This window comes from Narcine bancroftii, chromosome 6 (genome assembly GCF_036971445.1).
Source record: "Narcine bancroftii isolate sNarBan1 chromosome 6, sNarBan1.hap1, whole genome shotgun sequence".
NCBI lineage: Eukaryota > Metazoa > Chordata > Chondrichthyes > Torpediniformes > Narcinidae > Narcine > Narcine bancroftii.
In genome coordinates, this window is record NC_091474.1 from 194139841 (window position 1) to 194158192 (window position 18352).

The following is an 18352-nucleotide window of genomic DNA, read 5'->3' on the forward strand; positions in this document are numbered from 1 at the left end:
TCTGTCCAACCTCTGAGTCCCACTGCCGTCCCTGTTCGAGAACCTTACCCCAGACTGCAAGCCCATCACCACCAAGAGTAGGTGAATACAGCCCTGGGGACAGAGCCTTCATCAAAGCAGAAGTCAAACACTTCTGGCAAAAGGGATCATAGAACCTAGCATCAGCCCCTCGAGGGTACGGGTGGTGGTCGATAAGAACGGAGAGAAACACTACCTGGTCATCGACTACAATCAGAGCATAAACCATTTTACCCTGCTGGATATCTACCCACTTCCCACACTACTGACATGGTGAACAAGATCGTTCAGTACCTGGTCTTCTCAACCATTGATCTCAAGTCAGCCTACCACCACCTCACGATTTGCCCAGAGCCTGTACACTGCCTTCGAGGCAGACGGCTGCCTCTACCACTTCCTCCGGGTCCCTTTCGGGGTCACCAATGAGGTCTCTGTCTTCCAGAAGGAGGTGGACTGCATAGTGAATGACTAGGGATAAAGGCCCCATTTCTCTACCTGAACAATGTGACCACCTGTGGCCCTGACCAGCAGGATCATGACGCTAACCTACAGAAATTCCTTCAGGTGGTCAAAGCCTCCACCTCGCAAACAACCAAAAGAAGTACATGTTCAACATTTCACGGTTCTCATCCTTGGTTGGGTGATGGAGAATGGTGTCATTGGGGCCGATCCTGACCACATGTGCCCCCTGTTGGAGTTCCCATTGTCCCATACCCTCAAGGCTCTGAAAAAGTGCTTGGGCTTCTTTTCATACTACACCCAGTGGGTCCCAAATTACACGGACAAAGCCAGTCCCCTGGTGAAATCAACCAACTTTCCCCTGTCGGCGGAAGCCCAAGCAGCATTCACATATATCAAGGGCGACATTGTCAAAGCAGTGATGCACGCTGTGGATGAATCCATACTCTTCCAGGTGGAGAGTGATGTATTTGACTTTGCAATCTCCCTTACTCAGTTGAAGATATCAGGGAACTGTTACGGAGCTGCCCAGTCTGTCCCGAATGTAAACCCTAATTCTATCAGCCAGACAAAACCACCTAATTAAAGTCATCCACCCTTTCAAACACCTGAATACGGACTTCAAGGACCCCCTTCCTTCCACCAACAGGAACATAAACTTCTTGAATATCATTGACAAATACCCTGCTTCCCTTTCACCATCCCCTGCCCAGACATGACCATAGCCACAGTTATAAAGCCACTGTGCAGCATATTCACTCTGCTCAGATACCCTTGCTATATCCATAGCGACCAGGATCCTCGTTTATGAGCAAGGAGCTGCACAAGTATCTGCTGGTCAAGGGCATAGCCACGAGCAGGACCATGGGTTATAACTCCCAGGGGAATGGCCAGATAGAAAGGGAGAACACCACTGTCTGGAAGGCAATCCTCCTAGTCCTCAGGTCGAAAGGCCTACCCATTATTCAGCAGCAAGATGTCCTCCAGGTCCCTCCTCTATACTGCTACTCATGTGACAGGGCATGAAAGGCTCTTTTCCTTTCACAGGAAGTCAGCGTCAGGAACCACATTGCCGTCCTGGCAATTGGGGGTTTGTATGGAGTAGGTGGACCTTCTCGACCAGAGGGTCAGTCTTGAGGCCTCTGATATGCCTCAGGAGCAGTACAGGCCTAGACATCGTCAGCCAGGATGGCAGTGTAGTTCCTAATGCCAACTTCCTGTGGAAGGAAAAGAACCTTTCATGCGGTGTCGCATTAGTAGCAATGCAGAGGAGAGACATGGAGCACCTCAGAGAGGACATCTTGCCACTGGGAGAAGGGTAGGCCCCTCCTGCAACCAAGTTTCATTCACGGCGACATGTCATAATTCCTTGTGCCAATCTAAGCTAGTCCGCCTTTCCTACAGTACTCCTTGCATTGAAATAGATGCCCAAAGAACATTTCCACCATGTACAACCCATTGACTTGTAATGTTACTGCAATCTTCATATCATCTTTTCCCTCCCCCACTCCTCTACCTTCTCTGGCACTCTGGTTCCCATCACCGTACAAATCTTGTTTAACCCCACCCCACAGCAGCACTAGCAAACCTTCCCGCAAGGCTATTAGTTCCCCTCCAGGTCAGATACAAGCTGTCCCATTGGCACGGGCCCCACCTTCCCTGGAAGGCAGTCCAATGATTCAGAAACCTGAAGCCCTCCCTTCTGCACCATGTCTTTAGCCACATGTTAAGCTGCATTATCCTCCTATCTTTCCAGATGGTGGCGCTCGTGGGTGCTGTGGCCACTTCGGCTCCTTACTATGGTTAAATCCCCAACCTGCTACATTGCATCTACGATTGGAAAATTCTCGTCAAAATACAAAATCAACCCAGACTTTCAAATTCGCAGATCGCATTGGTAAAATTCTGTGCGGTTTAAACCTTCTGAAGTAGGGAACACAGACTGCTGCAAACTGTGGAGTGGATCGCAAGAAATGGGAGGGAGGCCATAGGAAGCACAGCTGGAGAAGGAAGAAGCATGGAAAATGGGCCAGCATTAGGGTTAGACTGAGAGTTAACTGTGCTCCCGAGGATCTTACTCTCAAATGTAAGATTGCTGGAGAAGAAAATGGATTACCTGAGGCTGCATCTGAACCAGAGAGAACTGTAGGGCTGCTGTGCTCTGGCGATTACAGAAACATGGCTCTAGGACACCATTCCAGACGCGGTGATCCAGCTGGATGGCCTTATCTCCTTCAGGGCAGGTAGAGACACTGCTGCTTCTGGCAAGACTTGAGGAGGGGGACTAGGCATTTACATCAATGAGAACTGGTACACCAATGTCTCTGCTACAAAAACAAAAGAGATAGAGTATCTTCTGCTACAAAAACAAAAGAGATAGAGTATCTTCTGATGAAATGCAGACCTTTCTACCTATCCAGGGAATTCTTGGCCACGCTGATTGCCACAATCTATGTTCTGCTTTCGCCTAATAAGGGTGAAGCCATGAAGAAGTTTTATGGTGCCATCTACAAAGCCCAGACTTCCCACCCTGATGGTGCCATGATTGTTGCTGGTGACTTCAATCATGCCAACCAGAAACTGGTCTTCCCGTGGTTTCAACAGCATGTGAAATTTGCCACCAGAGGAGTGAACACCCAGGATCAGGTATACATCAATGTCCCTGGTGCATACAAGGCTGTACCTCGCCACCCATCTCTCCACTCTGATCACATACCTGTCCTGCTAACCCCATCGTACAGACTGTTAGCAAAGCAAACTAGGTCAGTTCACAGAAGATCAGGATGTGGGCTGGGGGGTGGGGTGGATGTGTGGGGGGTGGCCATAGTAGTGCTATGAGACTGCTTTGAGACCACTGGCTGGAGCGGTTTTTGGGAAGCGGCCATCTGCATCAGTCTTATAAACATCGAGGAATACATGAGCTCAGTGGCAGGCTACATCAGCAAGTACATTGAGGATGTCACTGAGATCAAATGCTTCACACCAGGGCTAACCAGAAACCATGGTGGGATGCAGAGATCCAGGCCCTTCTCAGAGCTCATGATGCTGCCTTCCGGACAGGGGATAGGATGGCACTAGGATCAGCCAGGGCTGATCTCTCCCATGCATTCCAGAAAGCAAGGCAAGGGTACATACGTACGTACAGAAGATCCATGGACAGCTGTGCGATAGTGGCGACATGAGACGCATGTGGCAAGGGATTAAGACTATTATGGATCATAACAAGTATACCATTTTGGATATTGTTGGAGGTGGGGCTTGTGGGGAGGGGGGAACCTACCAGGGACAAGCCACAGCGATCAGATCTCTGGAACAGAATCTGGTCTTGTGGTGAAGAAGGGAAGGGAGGCGAAGAGGCAAGCTCAAATTGATAGGGGATTCCATAGTTAGGAGACAGATAAGAGGTTCTGTGGAAGGGATCGAGAATCCCGATGGTAAATTATAATGATATATTTATTATGTTTAGTTACATATAATGCAAAGATTTTTCAAAAGTTCATCATCTTTGATTTGATCCTTGATCAGGCCTTGTTACAGATGATTGTAGTCAGTGTTGCTCTCCCTTTTTTCATCCTTTCTGTATCTTTTTTTGGATGGGATGGTGAAAACTCCTTTTTGTGATGCAGAGCAAAGATGGAATGGGTAGATGGGGTAAGCTGTATTTTGTAGGTTGAGCACAATCTTGCCCACAGGCTGAACTTGTTTTTATGTTATAAATGTATGGTGATAGTCGAGCATAACTGGGAAGTGGTGAAAAACAGGTATCAAAGGAATGAAAAATGCAGAAGAGTTGATGGTATATTAGGAGGGAGAGCCACTGTAAAAAGAAATTGGGACAGTGAACTGAGTTTGGCAGTGGTTAAAAGGCCTGAGAAGAATGATGTACTTTACCGTATCAAACATTGGAGAAATCAAGGAGGAGTCATGCATCATAAGTTGGTCGGTTTTGTTTACTTCCACGTCTTGGAAGATGGCTGCTTCGGTGTTTGGTCAGCTAAATTGCAGAGATTAAAGTCAAGAGTGAGGTTGGGACTTTTTGAGGCGATTAAATTTTTTGTCCAAAATCCTGCCTACAATGAACCTGAACTAGGTATGTTATAAATGTTATATTACTGCCTGCAATATATTATTAGTAAATAGATTTATTCATCACATTTTGTGTAAGTTGAAGAAAAGAAATAAAATGTTTCTCATCTACAGAGTGAAATAAAGTATTGAGCATAACCTTGTTCAGTTGTGCATGTTGGTCTGGGCTTTGTTGCCTGAAAGGGGCAGAACATTATTTTTGCAACAGAATAATATCTTTCTATATTTTATTTACAGCCTATTCAAGCAGAGTACTATCCCATCACTGTGAACAATGACACAGGCGACTGCTTGCCCTTCCAAGCTTGGATGAGTTACAGTTGGCAAACTATTGCCTTTGAATCCATCACAAACTGTGGATGCTTGCCACTGGCATCATCTCTTGCCAAGAAGCTGCCTCAGGCTACTGAATCGTTGCAACCTCTGATTTCTGTGGTATCTATCATTTCATCTGACTGTTGCACATCTTCATCATTTCATTTGAGAAATCCTTTCTTTTAAAGAAAAGAAGCAGGCTACTAAATATATACAGCACCATATACTTCGGCCCAGCTCGGTGTTTACCAGAAATAACATAGCTTCTTTTGATTTGAAAATGTGTGTCAGGATGGATGAGTAAAGATGTCTAAAAGATGCAAGCTGTGTCCACACTGATGATCCTTGCCCATCCTTTGTATGTAAAGCACAGCAGTGGTCTTGATAAATAAGACAAATGCTGTGACAAAATTTTGGTCAAAATTGGAGAGTGAGGAAGTGTTATTTTGGATTACACTGGATGAACTGGGAAAGAGGGACAAGGAATGGCAGATGGAATTTAACTTGGGGAAAGCACTTTGTGCTTTGGTAGGTTAAACTGGGCCAGGAATTGCAGAAAATGGTTGGGCTCTGAGGAGAGTTTCAGAACAGAAGGACTCAGAGGTATAGATTCATTGTTCCATGCAAATAGGTGGGCAGAGTGGTCAAAAAGATGTTGGGGATATTTGCCTTCACTTATCAAGGTATTGAGAGGAGCAAGGATGCCATGTTACAACTATACAAGATGTTGGTAAGGCTATGTATTGTACGCTATAGGAAATATAATTAAGCTCGAGAAGTGTAGAAAAAATTCACAGGAATGTTATTGGGGCTGGCAGGCTTGAACCATAAGAAGAAACTGGGACTTCTTGGAACTTCAGAGGCTTTGTACAGGATTATAAATCATGATGGGCACAGATAAGATAAATAATTAAACATTTTTACTAGTGTAAGGGAATCGAAAACTAAACTGCATAGATTTAAATTGAAAGAGGAAAGATTGAAAGATGAGGGGCATCTTTTCATAGATGTTTGTGGGTAGATGGAACAAGCTACCAGTGTGAAGTGGTAGAGGCAGGGAAAGTTGTAACATTTAAAAGACATTTAGACGGGTACATAAAAAGGAGGGATTTAGAAGCAAATAGGCTGCATACTGACAAAAGGAACTATATGGGTGACAACATGGATAAGTTGAGCTGAAGAGCCCGTTTCTGTGCTATAAAGCTCTAAATATTACAAATGGATCTGCTGAAAACTATAATGATGAGGGCTGTAACATTCTGAATGTATTCAAGCATTTCTTTGTATGTTGGCTAACATGTATATTTTTAAAAAATATCTTGTACACAAATTCAACAAACAGTGTAACTGTTCAGACAGCAAAGTGATTTATTTTAAATTTTAGAGATAATGCAGTACCTATTATTACATGCAAAACTTAATAGATAGAGTTGATTAATCTTTGCTTAAAGCATCCTTTCCCTTTGCAATGATTATGATTTGGTGTTGGATGAATCCATGCTGATAAAATTAACTCAAGTTGTGCCTGCTCATTCTCATACATTACTGTCCCATTGTTGCATTTTCAGCTGGGATCCCTCTTGCACGTCCCAAAATCTTTTGCGCTGATAGCTCTTGTTCTGGATTGGAATATGCCATCTGAAATGTGCCTCAGGTATTCCGCATTGCCCATTAAGTGCATGTCATGTCAAAATAAGACGGTTGTTTAAACCAATTGATGGATTCAAAGGCTTTGTCATATAGCAAGATGGAATTATTGTCAACAAATTGCATTTCACAGCTGGGAAGATAAAGAAAATTTAGCCAATGCATTTATTTCCATTTTCACTTTTAAGCTTATTAATGGTTTATTTGAACTCTTAAAATAGTTCTAATGCCTGTTGTGTACCAAATACCCATCTATACTGCATCACATTGGGTTCAGTCAAGAGGATTTAGTTGTGAGCCAAGCAGTCATGAGATTTTCAAGGCTTTGCATCTAATCTGCCATGAAGACCACACTAACTGAATGGTGGCTCCATTGTTTTCCAATTATTCATTAGAGAGGGAGCTTCTGAGTCAGTTAAAAAGGCTTACTGTTTCTGTATTTTGTGCAGAGTCCAGCCTGATTTTTTTATTCATATGTGAATGAGCACATTGCTAGCTTGTTTTGGGTAAATTTTGCTTGTCTTCCTTTTTGCTTACAGCATTCAAGAAATGCTAACAGGTCACAGACTCTGCCAATCAAAATCTCACAAGGATGCTGTTCTGGCAGCTCTGAATCAGCAGAGGATTGATGGGATACTCTGTGATGTCATTCTGGTTGCTGAGGATCAAAAATTCCATGCCCACAAGGCAGTGCTGGCAGCATGCAGTGATTATTTCAGAGTAAGTTTGTCAGCTCCTTCATTTACACTAGTTTTTAGAAATAATACACTTTATATATGCATGTAAAATCTCAATACAGATGAGTTATTTAAAGGTTGTTGCCTAATGTTTGCAATATATACTTTGACTGGCTTCAAGAATGCAGAAGAGTTTGAATTTTTTTGTATTTGATCATTGAGGTTACAGAATGTAAAATTGGTAGTTCATTTAAAAAGAGTTGCATTCTGAAGTTAAAAGAATTGAATGGTGGATGGTCAGTTGGGGTATGTTTACGAAGGAATTCTTAAGGTTTCAGAGAGGAAGAAATTCATTTGTAAGATTGATTTAACTAAACCTGTTCCAACTTTGTGGTGGGGCTTTGACTTGTACTCCAGATTCCTGAAAATAGATTTGAAACAACAAAATTGCAAACTGTCCGTTGCACTAAACTAATAATTGAGAGGTTTTTGTTTGAAGATTTGATGATCTCTTTTAAATATTTTTATTGAGTTTAACATATAAATTTGTACAAAATTGAAGGAAAGCACATTACAAATCATCTCATATACATACAAGTGCAAAAAAAGGATGAAACTACATTAGAGTTCTTTGATCCACATGAGAAACAAGTTATTGAATTAATTTATAACTATGTTTAAACTCATATTTGCCAAATTAATCTAAATTATAATTGATAACAAGAGAAAAAAAAAACCCTTAAAACTAAATCTAATCTCCTTCCTCCCTCTAATCAAAGTAAACTTTGCAAAATAAATGGGAAATTATGGATTGGATAGTGACCGCCAAACATTGGACAGAGAATCTCTGGAACATTCAAAATTCTTCCAATCATGATGGTGTTCTATGAATGGGCCCCACATCTTTATAAATTGAAACTTTTTTATCTTTAATGTTGTATCAAATTTTCTCCAAGCTTAAATAGGACATTATATCATATAACCACTGTGTATGAGTAGGTGAAGAGTCATCTTTCCATTTCCATTAAATTGCTTGTCTGACTATCAGCGTGGCAAAGGGTAAAACTTTCTCCTGAGTTGCAGACCGAAATATATTACCTCTTGCGAAAAACCAAACAAAGCAATTAATGGACATGGTGTAGCGAGGTCACTATGGCTACAGCTAGGTTATAGCTCTCAGTTATAGCCTTAAGGCTATAGCTCAAATCCACAGGAGAAGAAAGACATACATACACCAGTCGAGTGTATTTGACACTGAGGTTATTCAGTGGCAACTCTGCCTTTTATAGTCAGCTTGGCCGGGTCACCACCAGGGCATGGCTTGAGCGGGCCGGTTGCCGATTGGTTACCTCGGATGCCTGGGCTCTAATTGGGCCCCCTGCGATCCACTGGCAGTGATTAGCCAGTTTCACTGCTCTGGCGGCGGCCTATGGAAACGGGCATTTCACCCCGCACGATGTTTTGCCGGTTGTTGCATTTGATGGCCTTTGCCTGTGTCGACCCGAGGTGTGGGTCACTTTACTGGTTCTATTTTGATCTTAAAAATCATTGATAAAGTTTGAAAAATATCTTTTCAAAATCTCTCTACATTTGGGATCTCCCAAAACATATGGATCAGTGAAGTTTCAAAAATTTTAAACTTCTCTCATAGAGGATTGATATCTGCATAAAAACAAGATAATTTAAGTTTGGACATATCTGCTTGATGTACCATCTTGAATTGTAATAAACAATGCTTTGCACAAATTGAAGAGTCATTAATCAAGCTGACAGTAGCATACCAGTCTTCATCTGAAAATGTTATGTTCAAATCTCGTTCCCAATCGTTCTTAATCCCAGTCATTGAGGTTGATTTTAAATCCAATAAATCATTAGAAATATATGATATTAATCCACCATGAAAAAAATCATAAGTTAAAAAATGAATCAAGAATATTAGTATTTGAGATTCGAGGAAAATCAAAGCTTGGACTGAACAAAATGTCTAACTTGTATATATCTAAAAAAATGTTTGTTCGAACAATTAAATTTGGGTGATAAGGTAAAGTTATCTCGAATAAAAAGATCGTTATAACTTATGATACCTAATCCATACAATTCCTTGAAACCTAAGTCCAGCAGAGACAGCCAAAAAAGATGATTATAATGGGACTAACCAGAGAAAAACTATTAAACTCAAAGAATTTTCTTAGTTCAGCCCATATTCTCAACCTGTTTCTCATTAACCGATTATATCAATTTAGAAAAGGAAAATGGTAAAAAAAAATCCTATCATTCCCAACATAGAATTTTTTTTCGAATCTTCATTTCCATTTCTACCCAAGTGGGGTGATTCACTGACTTATTCAAATGTAATAATAAAAGTAAATTATGTACATTAATTGCCCAATAATAGAAACTAAAATCTGAATGTTGGCTGATCTAAAGTAATGGAAAATGGTGAAAATACTCAACAGGTGAGTAAGTACTCCCACTACTAAAATCAAAACTGTTTGACAAAGAAAGAAAAAAACAATTCCCTGTCGCAATAATAAATTACCTTTTTAGCCAGCACCTCTGCATTAATACAAATTAAATATTTTAAAAGTAATTCAAAAAGGGTCCCCACAGTGTTTGAAAATTTAAATTCAAATTGGATATTGAGTATCGAATCTTCTCTAAATTTAAACATGGTAACTTCATGCAATCATTGAGCATGAGTAGGTGGAGCAACATCCCTCCATCCTGCCTAACCATAAGAGAAATGAAAGCTAATACATGAAAATCAAATGGCGTTAAAGTTATGCCCCTCTCTCAACAATACCAAATAAGGTAGTTAAAGAACTAAGCTTAAAATTTACTTTAAAAAAAATTTGAAATACTTCCTTCTAGTATTTCCCAAGACTCAGACATGGTCAAAACATACGAATTAGTGAAGCATCTCCATTGTTGCTTCTTTCACAATGAGGAGATACATCTGCATAAAAGCAAGGTAGTTTGACTTTGGACATATGGGTCCTATGGACTACTTTAAATTGTAGGAGGGAGTGATGAGCACATAAAGATGAGGCACTAACCAATTTAAAAATTACATTCCAAGTTTCTTAAAAAAATTGAAAACTGTAGCTCCTGTTCCCAGGGTTTTTAAAAATTTATCCAAAGGAGCCCCTCTTATTCCCAACAACATATAATAGATGTTAGATATTGAACCACTGTAAAAAGGTTGCAAATTAAAATCACATCTATTAAATTCTTACCAAAGCTCTTATGTATGTAATGTATCTAATTGAGATTGCAATAAATCTCTAATCTGTAAATAAAAAGAGTATTTGGTAAGCTATATTTAACAGGCAGTTCGTCAAAAGAAGCAAGGCTCCCTTCAATAAATTTAATGCCTAATCTATACCATTCTTTAAAAGTTAAGTCAATCATGGAAGGTTAAAGGAAATAATTAGAAAAAATAGGACGAGAAAGTCTCAGTAGACCAATATGTTTGTAAGTTGTATCAAGATGCTAAAAGTATGTTTAACTATCAGATTGTCAGTTAATTTATTTAAAGATAGGGGAAGTGAGGATCTGAGAAGAGATATTATAAAATTTTGTAACAGAATTATGTGAGAGAGACGTTATCAAATTAGTCACCCCTTTCTTTATCGTTGGTTGGTAGAATCAACTCTATTAAAATGAATATTTTACCTAAATTTATATACCTTTTTCAGGCTTTGTCTGTTTTTATTCCTGTCTTTTTTTGATCCCCTTGACTCAATCTTGCATATGGAAGAACAAACACCCATGCCTAAATAAAGTCCACCTTCAAAAATTTAAAAAGAATGGAGGTTTAGCCCTACCAAATTTTAGGTTCTATTACTGGGCAATCAACCTACTAAATCTTACATTTTGGTGATATTAATCGTGAAGACTGTTCAATATGGGTCTCTTTGGAATCTAACTCTGTTACAAAATTTTCTTTTTTTAAAAATAAGTAACTGGTTTAGAAGCAATTTGAGACTATCATCATATTTGCAAATAAACAAATCATTCCAGGTTTATTTAGTACCAGTTCAATCAACAAATTCAAGCTTTAGTGGAAGTTGTGTGAAAGTTTGCTTTCTGCCAAAAACAGAGTTGAATTGCTGGCATTTCCATGGTGGATTTGCCCCGTTAGTGTTAATGTCTATTGCAGATTAACAGGAATGCCCAGCACGTATATATCTGTATAAATATCTTTTTGTTGCTTTAGCAAGGTTTAGTATTTAATCTTATATATATTTAAAGAAAAAATATTTTGAATATTGGAACAATGTGCAATGATGAATTCAGTCACTTTGAAATCCCCAGGGAATTTCTGCTCTATTTGTTGTTTTCAGGGGTCATTTGATGTTTGTGCTCTAGGGCAGGGACACTAATCTGTATCTGAAACAGACTGTGACCTAGTTCTACACACAGACCGCATTTTTTCACTGAAAAGATCACTTTCTTGAACATGTAGCACACAGTCTAGCAAATTACATTTTTTTTCCTGATGCCCTTTCTGTAATCAGCATATGTATAATTCTTATACAATTTGAGGAAAATGTTCAGCAATTGCAAAGTTTGTTCAGCCCCTAAAACAACAACTAGCTTGTTTTTCAAAATTCTGAATATCAAGATTATTGCAACTTTGCCTTATGCCATTCTGTACTTCACACTTTGTAGTTAGATTTTGCTTTTTAATTCCTCAATTTATGGTACATTTTTTTGACATTTAGTTCATGCATTCTATAATGAACTAATAGTATTCTTTTTCATGAAATTTGCAGCTTCCTGAGCAGAGATATAATGGTGCTTGTATGTTTTTATCAATTGATAACTCTGCTTTGAGTCTTCTCACATAATGCATCATATTCAGCTAAAGGGTTGGTTTATTGTCACCTTATTAATTATTATGAGGCAGCTTTGACAGATAGTGCAGTCAAGTCCAGAGGACTGGATTTCCAAGCCTTGTACAATGTTTACATTTTCTGACAGCCAACGGTCTCTCAAAGTAAAAGATGGTGCCTTGCAGTAGAAACTCTTTGTGACCAGCTCTGACGGGAATCATGAAATATTCCCATGCAGAACAACTATAGTTCATGCCCACAGCCACAGAAACTGACATTCTGTACCTGTAAGTAACATTGTATTACATATTTTGAAAAACGGAGCGATTGACAGAAACAGCAAACTCTGGTAGATCGCGGGCGATTCAGCCAGCCAGCACACAGGCCATTTAAGGAAGAGCCGGCCACACAGACACAGAGGGAGGCTACAGGTTAAACTAAGCCATTGGGCTCTGAGGCCACAGCCTCCTGCCATCTTCCTGGCTAATATTCAGTCTTTAGAAAATAAACTAGACCAACTCTGAGCCAGATTACAACTGCAGGGGTCATCAGAGATTGTGATGTGTTTCACTGAGACATGGCTGAATAAGCAAATTCTGAGCACAGCACTACAGCCTGAGGGCTTCACCTTCCACTGTGTGGACCAGACACCAGTGTCAGTTAAAAGCAGAGGCAATTGCGTTTACTTCATCATCAGTTCATCGTGATGCACAAACTTAATCATAATGTCCCAGTGAAAACACAATGAAGAAGAAACTCAATAGGTGAAACAGTATACCTCATTCTTTCTTTTCTTTGGCTTGGCTTCGCGGACGAAGATTTATGGAGGGGGTAAAAGTACACGTCAGCTGCAGGCTCGTTTGTGGCTGACAAGTCCGATGCGGGACAGGCAGACACGGTTGCAGCGGAAAATTGGTTGGTTGGGGTTGGGTGTTGGGTTTTTCCTCCTTTGCCTTTTGTCAGTGAGGTGGGCTCTGCGGTCTTCTTCAAAGGAGGTTGCTGCCCGCCAAACTGTGAGGCGCCAAGATGCACGGTTTGAGGCGATATCAGCCCACTGGCGGTGGTCAATGTGGCAGGCACCAAGAGATTTCTTTAGGCAGTCCTTGTACCTTTTCTTTGGTGCACCTCTGTCACGGTGGCCAGTGGAGAGCTCGCCATATAACACGATCTTGGGAAGGCGATGGTCCTCCATTCTGGAGACGTGACCCACCCAGCGCAGCTGGATCTTCAGCAGCGTGGATTCGATGCTGTCGACCTCTGCCATCTCGAGTACTTCGACGTTAGGGATGAAGGCGCTCCAATGAATGTTGAGGATGGAGCGGAGACAACGCTGGTGGAAGCGTTCTAGGAGCCGTAGGTGATGCCGGTAGAGGACCCATGATTCGGAGCCGAACAGGAGTGTGGGTATGACAACGGCTCTGTATACGCTTATCTTTGTGAGGTTTTTCAGTTGGTTGTTTTTCCAGACTCTTTTGTGTAGTCTTCCAAAGGCGCTATTTGCCTTGGCGAGTCTGTTGTCTATGTCATTGTCATACAGCAAAGATAAAGATACATAACCAATGTTTTGTGCTTTTGCCCTTCATCAAGGTTATGTCCCAGTCCTTCTACTGACCTGAAACATCTGGCGATCAGATGTCATCCATTCTATCTGGTGAGGGAGTTCTCCGCCATCATCCTTGTCACTGTCTATATTCTGCCGAGGTTCACATCAAGCTAGCACTGGAGGGGCTGAGCACTAATCAGCTGCCACAAGACAGCACACCCTGATGCCTCACCAATCATTGTAGGGGATTTCAACCAGGCCAGCCTGACGAAGTGTCTGACAAACTATCATCAACATATTACCTGTGTTACGAGCCCAGAGGACCCAAAACCCAGCAGCAATAGATATTCACCAAGACAAATGGTTACCCAAACAAAAGCCACTTGTAACTATCTTCAAACGTGAAAAGAGGATCGCACCTTAACATCACTATTAACTAGCCTAACTTAACCACCTTCCAATTCTAAGCACATGTGTGTGTGTAAGTTCAGAAAAGTTCCTTGATTCAGTCCAATCTCATTTCTCATTCCTCCCAAGTTTATACTGGTTGCAGGCAATCATTATACAGTGCACAGAATTTAATATTTATAAAGTTTACCAGGCTTCGGCACTTGAAAGGCAAAGATTCTAGTCGGTTTTCAGAGAGAGATCTGTTGTTCGCTGGACACCCACAACTGATTTCCTTTTAATCAGCCACTTCAGTGTCTTGCTGAAGAAACCTGCCCCATCTGGGTTCCCCAGATAACAACCTCTTTCTTTTAGGTCACCACAGAGTTCCCTTTTCTTTCTCTCATTTCAAGTGAAACATTAGGTAGCCAGTCCACTCCTCTTGTATGAACCACAGGGGCTTTGACAGGCTGAACTAAGCACTCACAACCTGACTTCCAAATGGGGTTTTTCCACAAACTTGCCAGCTAGTTCTGTTCCAGTCCCAGCTGTTGCTGCTGACCTGAATTCTCTCTCTCTCACTCAGTGAAAAGCCTGTTTGACTCTATCTGCTTGCAAAACCACATGACCCTTTTAGAACAGTAAGCTGCACCCCAGACAGCCTGTGGCTCCGAACTACTCCTTCGATCTCTTTCATCTTTTGCTTTTCAAAACAACAATCCATTACTGAAGTCTCTTGGGCACTCCTCAAAGCTTTTGCAAAGGCCCCCAGGAGCAGAGCTCCAGTATTTTAAATGAGATCTGTTCTGGTGTTTGTATGTGCCCTGCACTTAAAAAAAAACCTGCCACACTTTATCTGCCAGAAACATATCTATATACAATATAATCTGTCACACCTGCACAACCTGAGGAGCCAACAAACTTGACCATTGTTGCACCACGGTAAAGAACACCTACCATGCCATGCTCCCACACTTCAGAAAGTGTGATCACCTAACTGCGCTTCTACTCTTGGTGTAGAAGCAGAGATTGAGGACGATGGAAGTATTGACGAGGGAGGCAGAGGAGCGCCTGCAGGACTGCTTTGAATCAGTGGACTGGACCAGATCCAAGGATTTATCATCAAACTTGAATGAATGTGCCACAGTGGTCACCAACTTCATCAGGACCTTTCTGGATGAGTGTGTGACCACGTGCATGTTCCATGAGTACCCCAACCAAAATCTGTGGATTAACCATAGGATTTGTAACCTGCTGTGTGCTAAGTTGATGATGTTTAAGACTGGTGATCCAGATCTCTCTAGGAAATCCAGGTATGACCTATGGAAGGCTATCTTAACAGCAAGAGGTGAGTCAAGTTAGAAACTGAATCAGATATGGCAGGGTGTGCAGGTCATTACATCCTACAAGCCGAATCCTAACATCATAAGTGGATATGTTGCTTCTCTCCCTAATGAGCTGAACACCTTTTATGCTTGCTTTGAAAAGGAGAATTAATCTGAATCAATGAGAAGCTGACAACCCTGTGATATCTGTCTCAGAGGCCTACGTCAGAACATCTTTCAAGAAGGTGAACCCTCGCAAGGCATCAGGCCCTGATGGCGTACTTGGCAGGGTACTGAAAATCTGTGTCAACCAACAATTTAGAGTGCTCACACAGATTTTCAATCTTTCACTGCTGCAGTTGGAGGTTTCCACCTGCTTCAAAAGGGTAAATCATGCCAGTTTCCAAGAAGAGCAGAGTGAGCAGTTTCTATGACTATCACCTAGCAGCACTCACATTTACTGTAATGAACTACCACAATCGTTCCACAGCAGATGCAACCTCACTGACTCTCCACTCAGCTCTGGATAACTTGGACAACAGCAATACTGTACATGCATCAGACTGCTTTTCATCAATTACAGCTCAGCTTTCAACACCAGTTACTGGTTAGCAAGCTTCAAACCTGGGCCTCTGCAGCTGGATCCTTGACTTCCTCATTGGTAGACCACAGACAGTGTGGATCAGTAACCACATCTCATCCTCACTGACAACACAGGTGCACCACAAAGATGTGTGCTCAGCCCACTGCTCTGCTCTATACACCCACCATTACAAATGGTGACGCCGACTCTCACCTAGTGACGCCATTGTGTTGCCATATAGATGTTAAACATGCAGTAATCTACCATATAGAGACTTGGCGTCTTCTCGTGGTAGCATGGGCTTGTAGATTACCACTGGACCATCTTAAAGTTGCAAAATCGTAAGTTGACCACATGCAAGAGTTGGGCATTGTTCGCAGATCTGACGGCTACTGGGACATAACCTTGATGAAGGGCAAAAGCACAAAACATATGGTTCCAAAAAATTTCCTGGGTATTGGTGACCTTGTGGTTCCTGAACAATGCTATTGTGCCTGACCGATACAACATACCCAATTTACAAGACCTTTCAGCTAACTTCCATGGCAAACGTGTATTTGCATATATCTGAGGAAAAGCAAATGACATGGCCAACACCCTATTTCGGCATAACATTGACGCCTCACATACAATTACTTCTATCAATTTCACTGCCATAGCTTGTGCACAGCGCACCAATCCCAATCTCATCTAGTATCGCCTATCAACTCTTGTCTTCATCTTCAAAATGTGACTCTGAATGAATCTGAGGAAAGATTAGTTTGCAATTTTTCTACAGGAAGCCTTTTATGCGAGTGGCTATGAGGCGGGAGATTTCTGAGTCTCTTTACACTCTATTGCATGCTGGTAGAAGAGCATCAATCAAACGAGTTACAGAATGTTTTACCTGGCATCGTGTTAAATGGGATGTTGGATTATGGGCAAGGACCTGTTTGCCCTGTCAATGGTCTAAGGCAGGGGTGGCCAACCTTTCAATATTTAATTTTTAATTTAGACATACACCACGATAACAGGCCATTTCAGACCACGAGTAGGTTGTTTCATCTTGTATTTGTATGTGTGAGTTTTTAGACAACACATGGATGAAGGAAAAGCTCATGAGGTATGCCATGAGGCTGAAAGCTTCTATTACAGATCTCTCTTACAGCAGTCTCCCCTTCTGTGTCAGCCCCTGCTGGCAGCCAAGTATAATCAAATAGGAACTATATCTTGCTAGGAGCAAATGCAACCATGATCACTCATTACATCTCCCTTTCTTAAAACAAAAGTAGCTTACTTTTAACCAACATGTTTTCTTTGTATAGCTCTGTAATTTTAACTTTAACACCAGGAACTTACATTTTCATTATTATCAACATTGTTAATATTTTAAAAACGACAACTCTCATAAAGCTCAAAATCATTCAGGACAATGAAGCCTGGTTGACTGCCTCCCATCTACCACCCTAAACAATTAGTCCCTTTGATGACCAGCAAAATTCTCCACTGTTACATACCTCGACTATTCTGAAAGCGATTCCTAAACTTGAGACCTCCACCAACAGATACAATCAACACTGAATGAAAATGTACCATTTGCGGTTCCCCTTCAAGGCCAAAACCTGAAACTCCATGCACTGTGGCATTATCTTTGACTGAATGATTGAAACTAGGAAGGATGGCAGATAGAAAAAAAAAACTATAAGCACAGCAAATATTTAAGATCAGATTGCAAACATCTTTTGGCCAAACAAGATGTTTGGTAGGGTAGAATGCTATGATCTCTGCTGTGAAAAGATAAATTGTACTCATCAAATTATTCTGATCACCACTGATGTTCTGTTCTTAACAAAAGGGATTTATTCTTGCTTCATTGCACATTTGAAATTTTTGAGAGTGCATTTGCACAAACAGTAATACAGTAAAACCTCTCATATCTTGCACCTATGGGGATTGTTAGATGCTGGATAAATGTATTTTCCGGTTGCTTGAGACTTATTCTTACTTTGCCTAACTAATGCATCTGCATGAAGAATAAACAATTTAAAAGGCAAAAATACTTTTAGATACTTTTATTATTTACACTGAACATACTTCATTTTCATGAACATATAAACACAAAAGGTTTTAACTTTATTTTCAGTCATGTTCTTTGAAAACATGTAACTGTCATTGAATCTGCAGGTTCTTCCTTGCCACAGAGCTGCCTGACAGCCGAATAATAACATTATAGATAATTCCCCACCCCCCCTCCAAAGTTTACAGATAAAACCTCCAATAGGGGCAACTCTTAATAAGCAGAGATAAGGAGACACCCCAACAGAGAGTGGCATCAACCAGCTCTTCATCCTGGGCAATGCTATTGCTATTTCATACAATGTTATTCAAACAACTGCTACAACCAAAACACGACCAAGGCACTCCGCTGGTTAAATATTTGCTCCCATCGTCACCAAAGGTTTATGTGTTACTTCAGAGAAAATTTACTTTTACAA

General features: G+C 41.0%; 1 protein-coding gene across 7 annotated transcripts in view; it reads left to right on the forward strand.

Annotated features, from left to right (window-relative positions):
• Positions 1-6494: 6494 nt before the first annotated feature.
• The window catches only part of klhl32 (kelch-like family member 32), a 181540-nt gene continuing 169682 nt past the window's right edge, over positions 6495-18352 (forward strand). For 6 of the 7 annotated variants that reach the window (XM_069888310.1, XM_069888309.1, XM_069888311.1 and 3 more), the window contains exons 1-2: positions 6510-6532; positions 7065-7245. In XM_069888310.1, the coding sequence (XP_069744411.1) occupies positions 6510-6532; positions 7065-7245 (204 nt within the window). Of the gene's footprint in view, positions 6533-7064; positions 7246-18352 lie in introns of all 7 variants that reach the window. The other variant, XM_069888314.1, reaches the window with a different exon arrangement.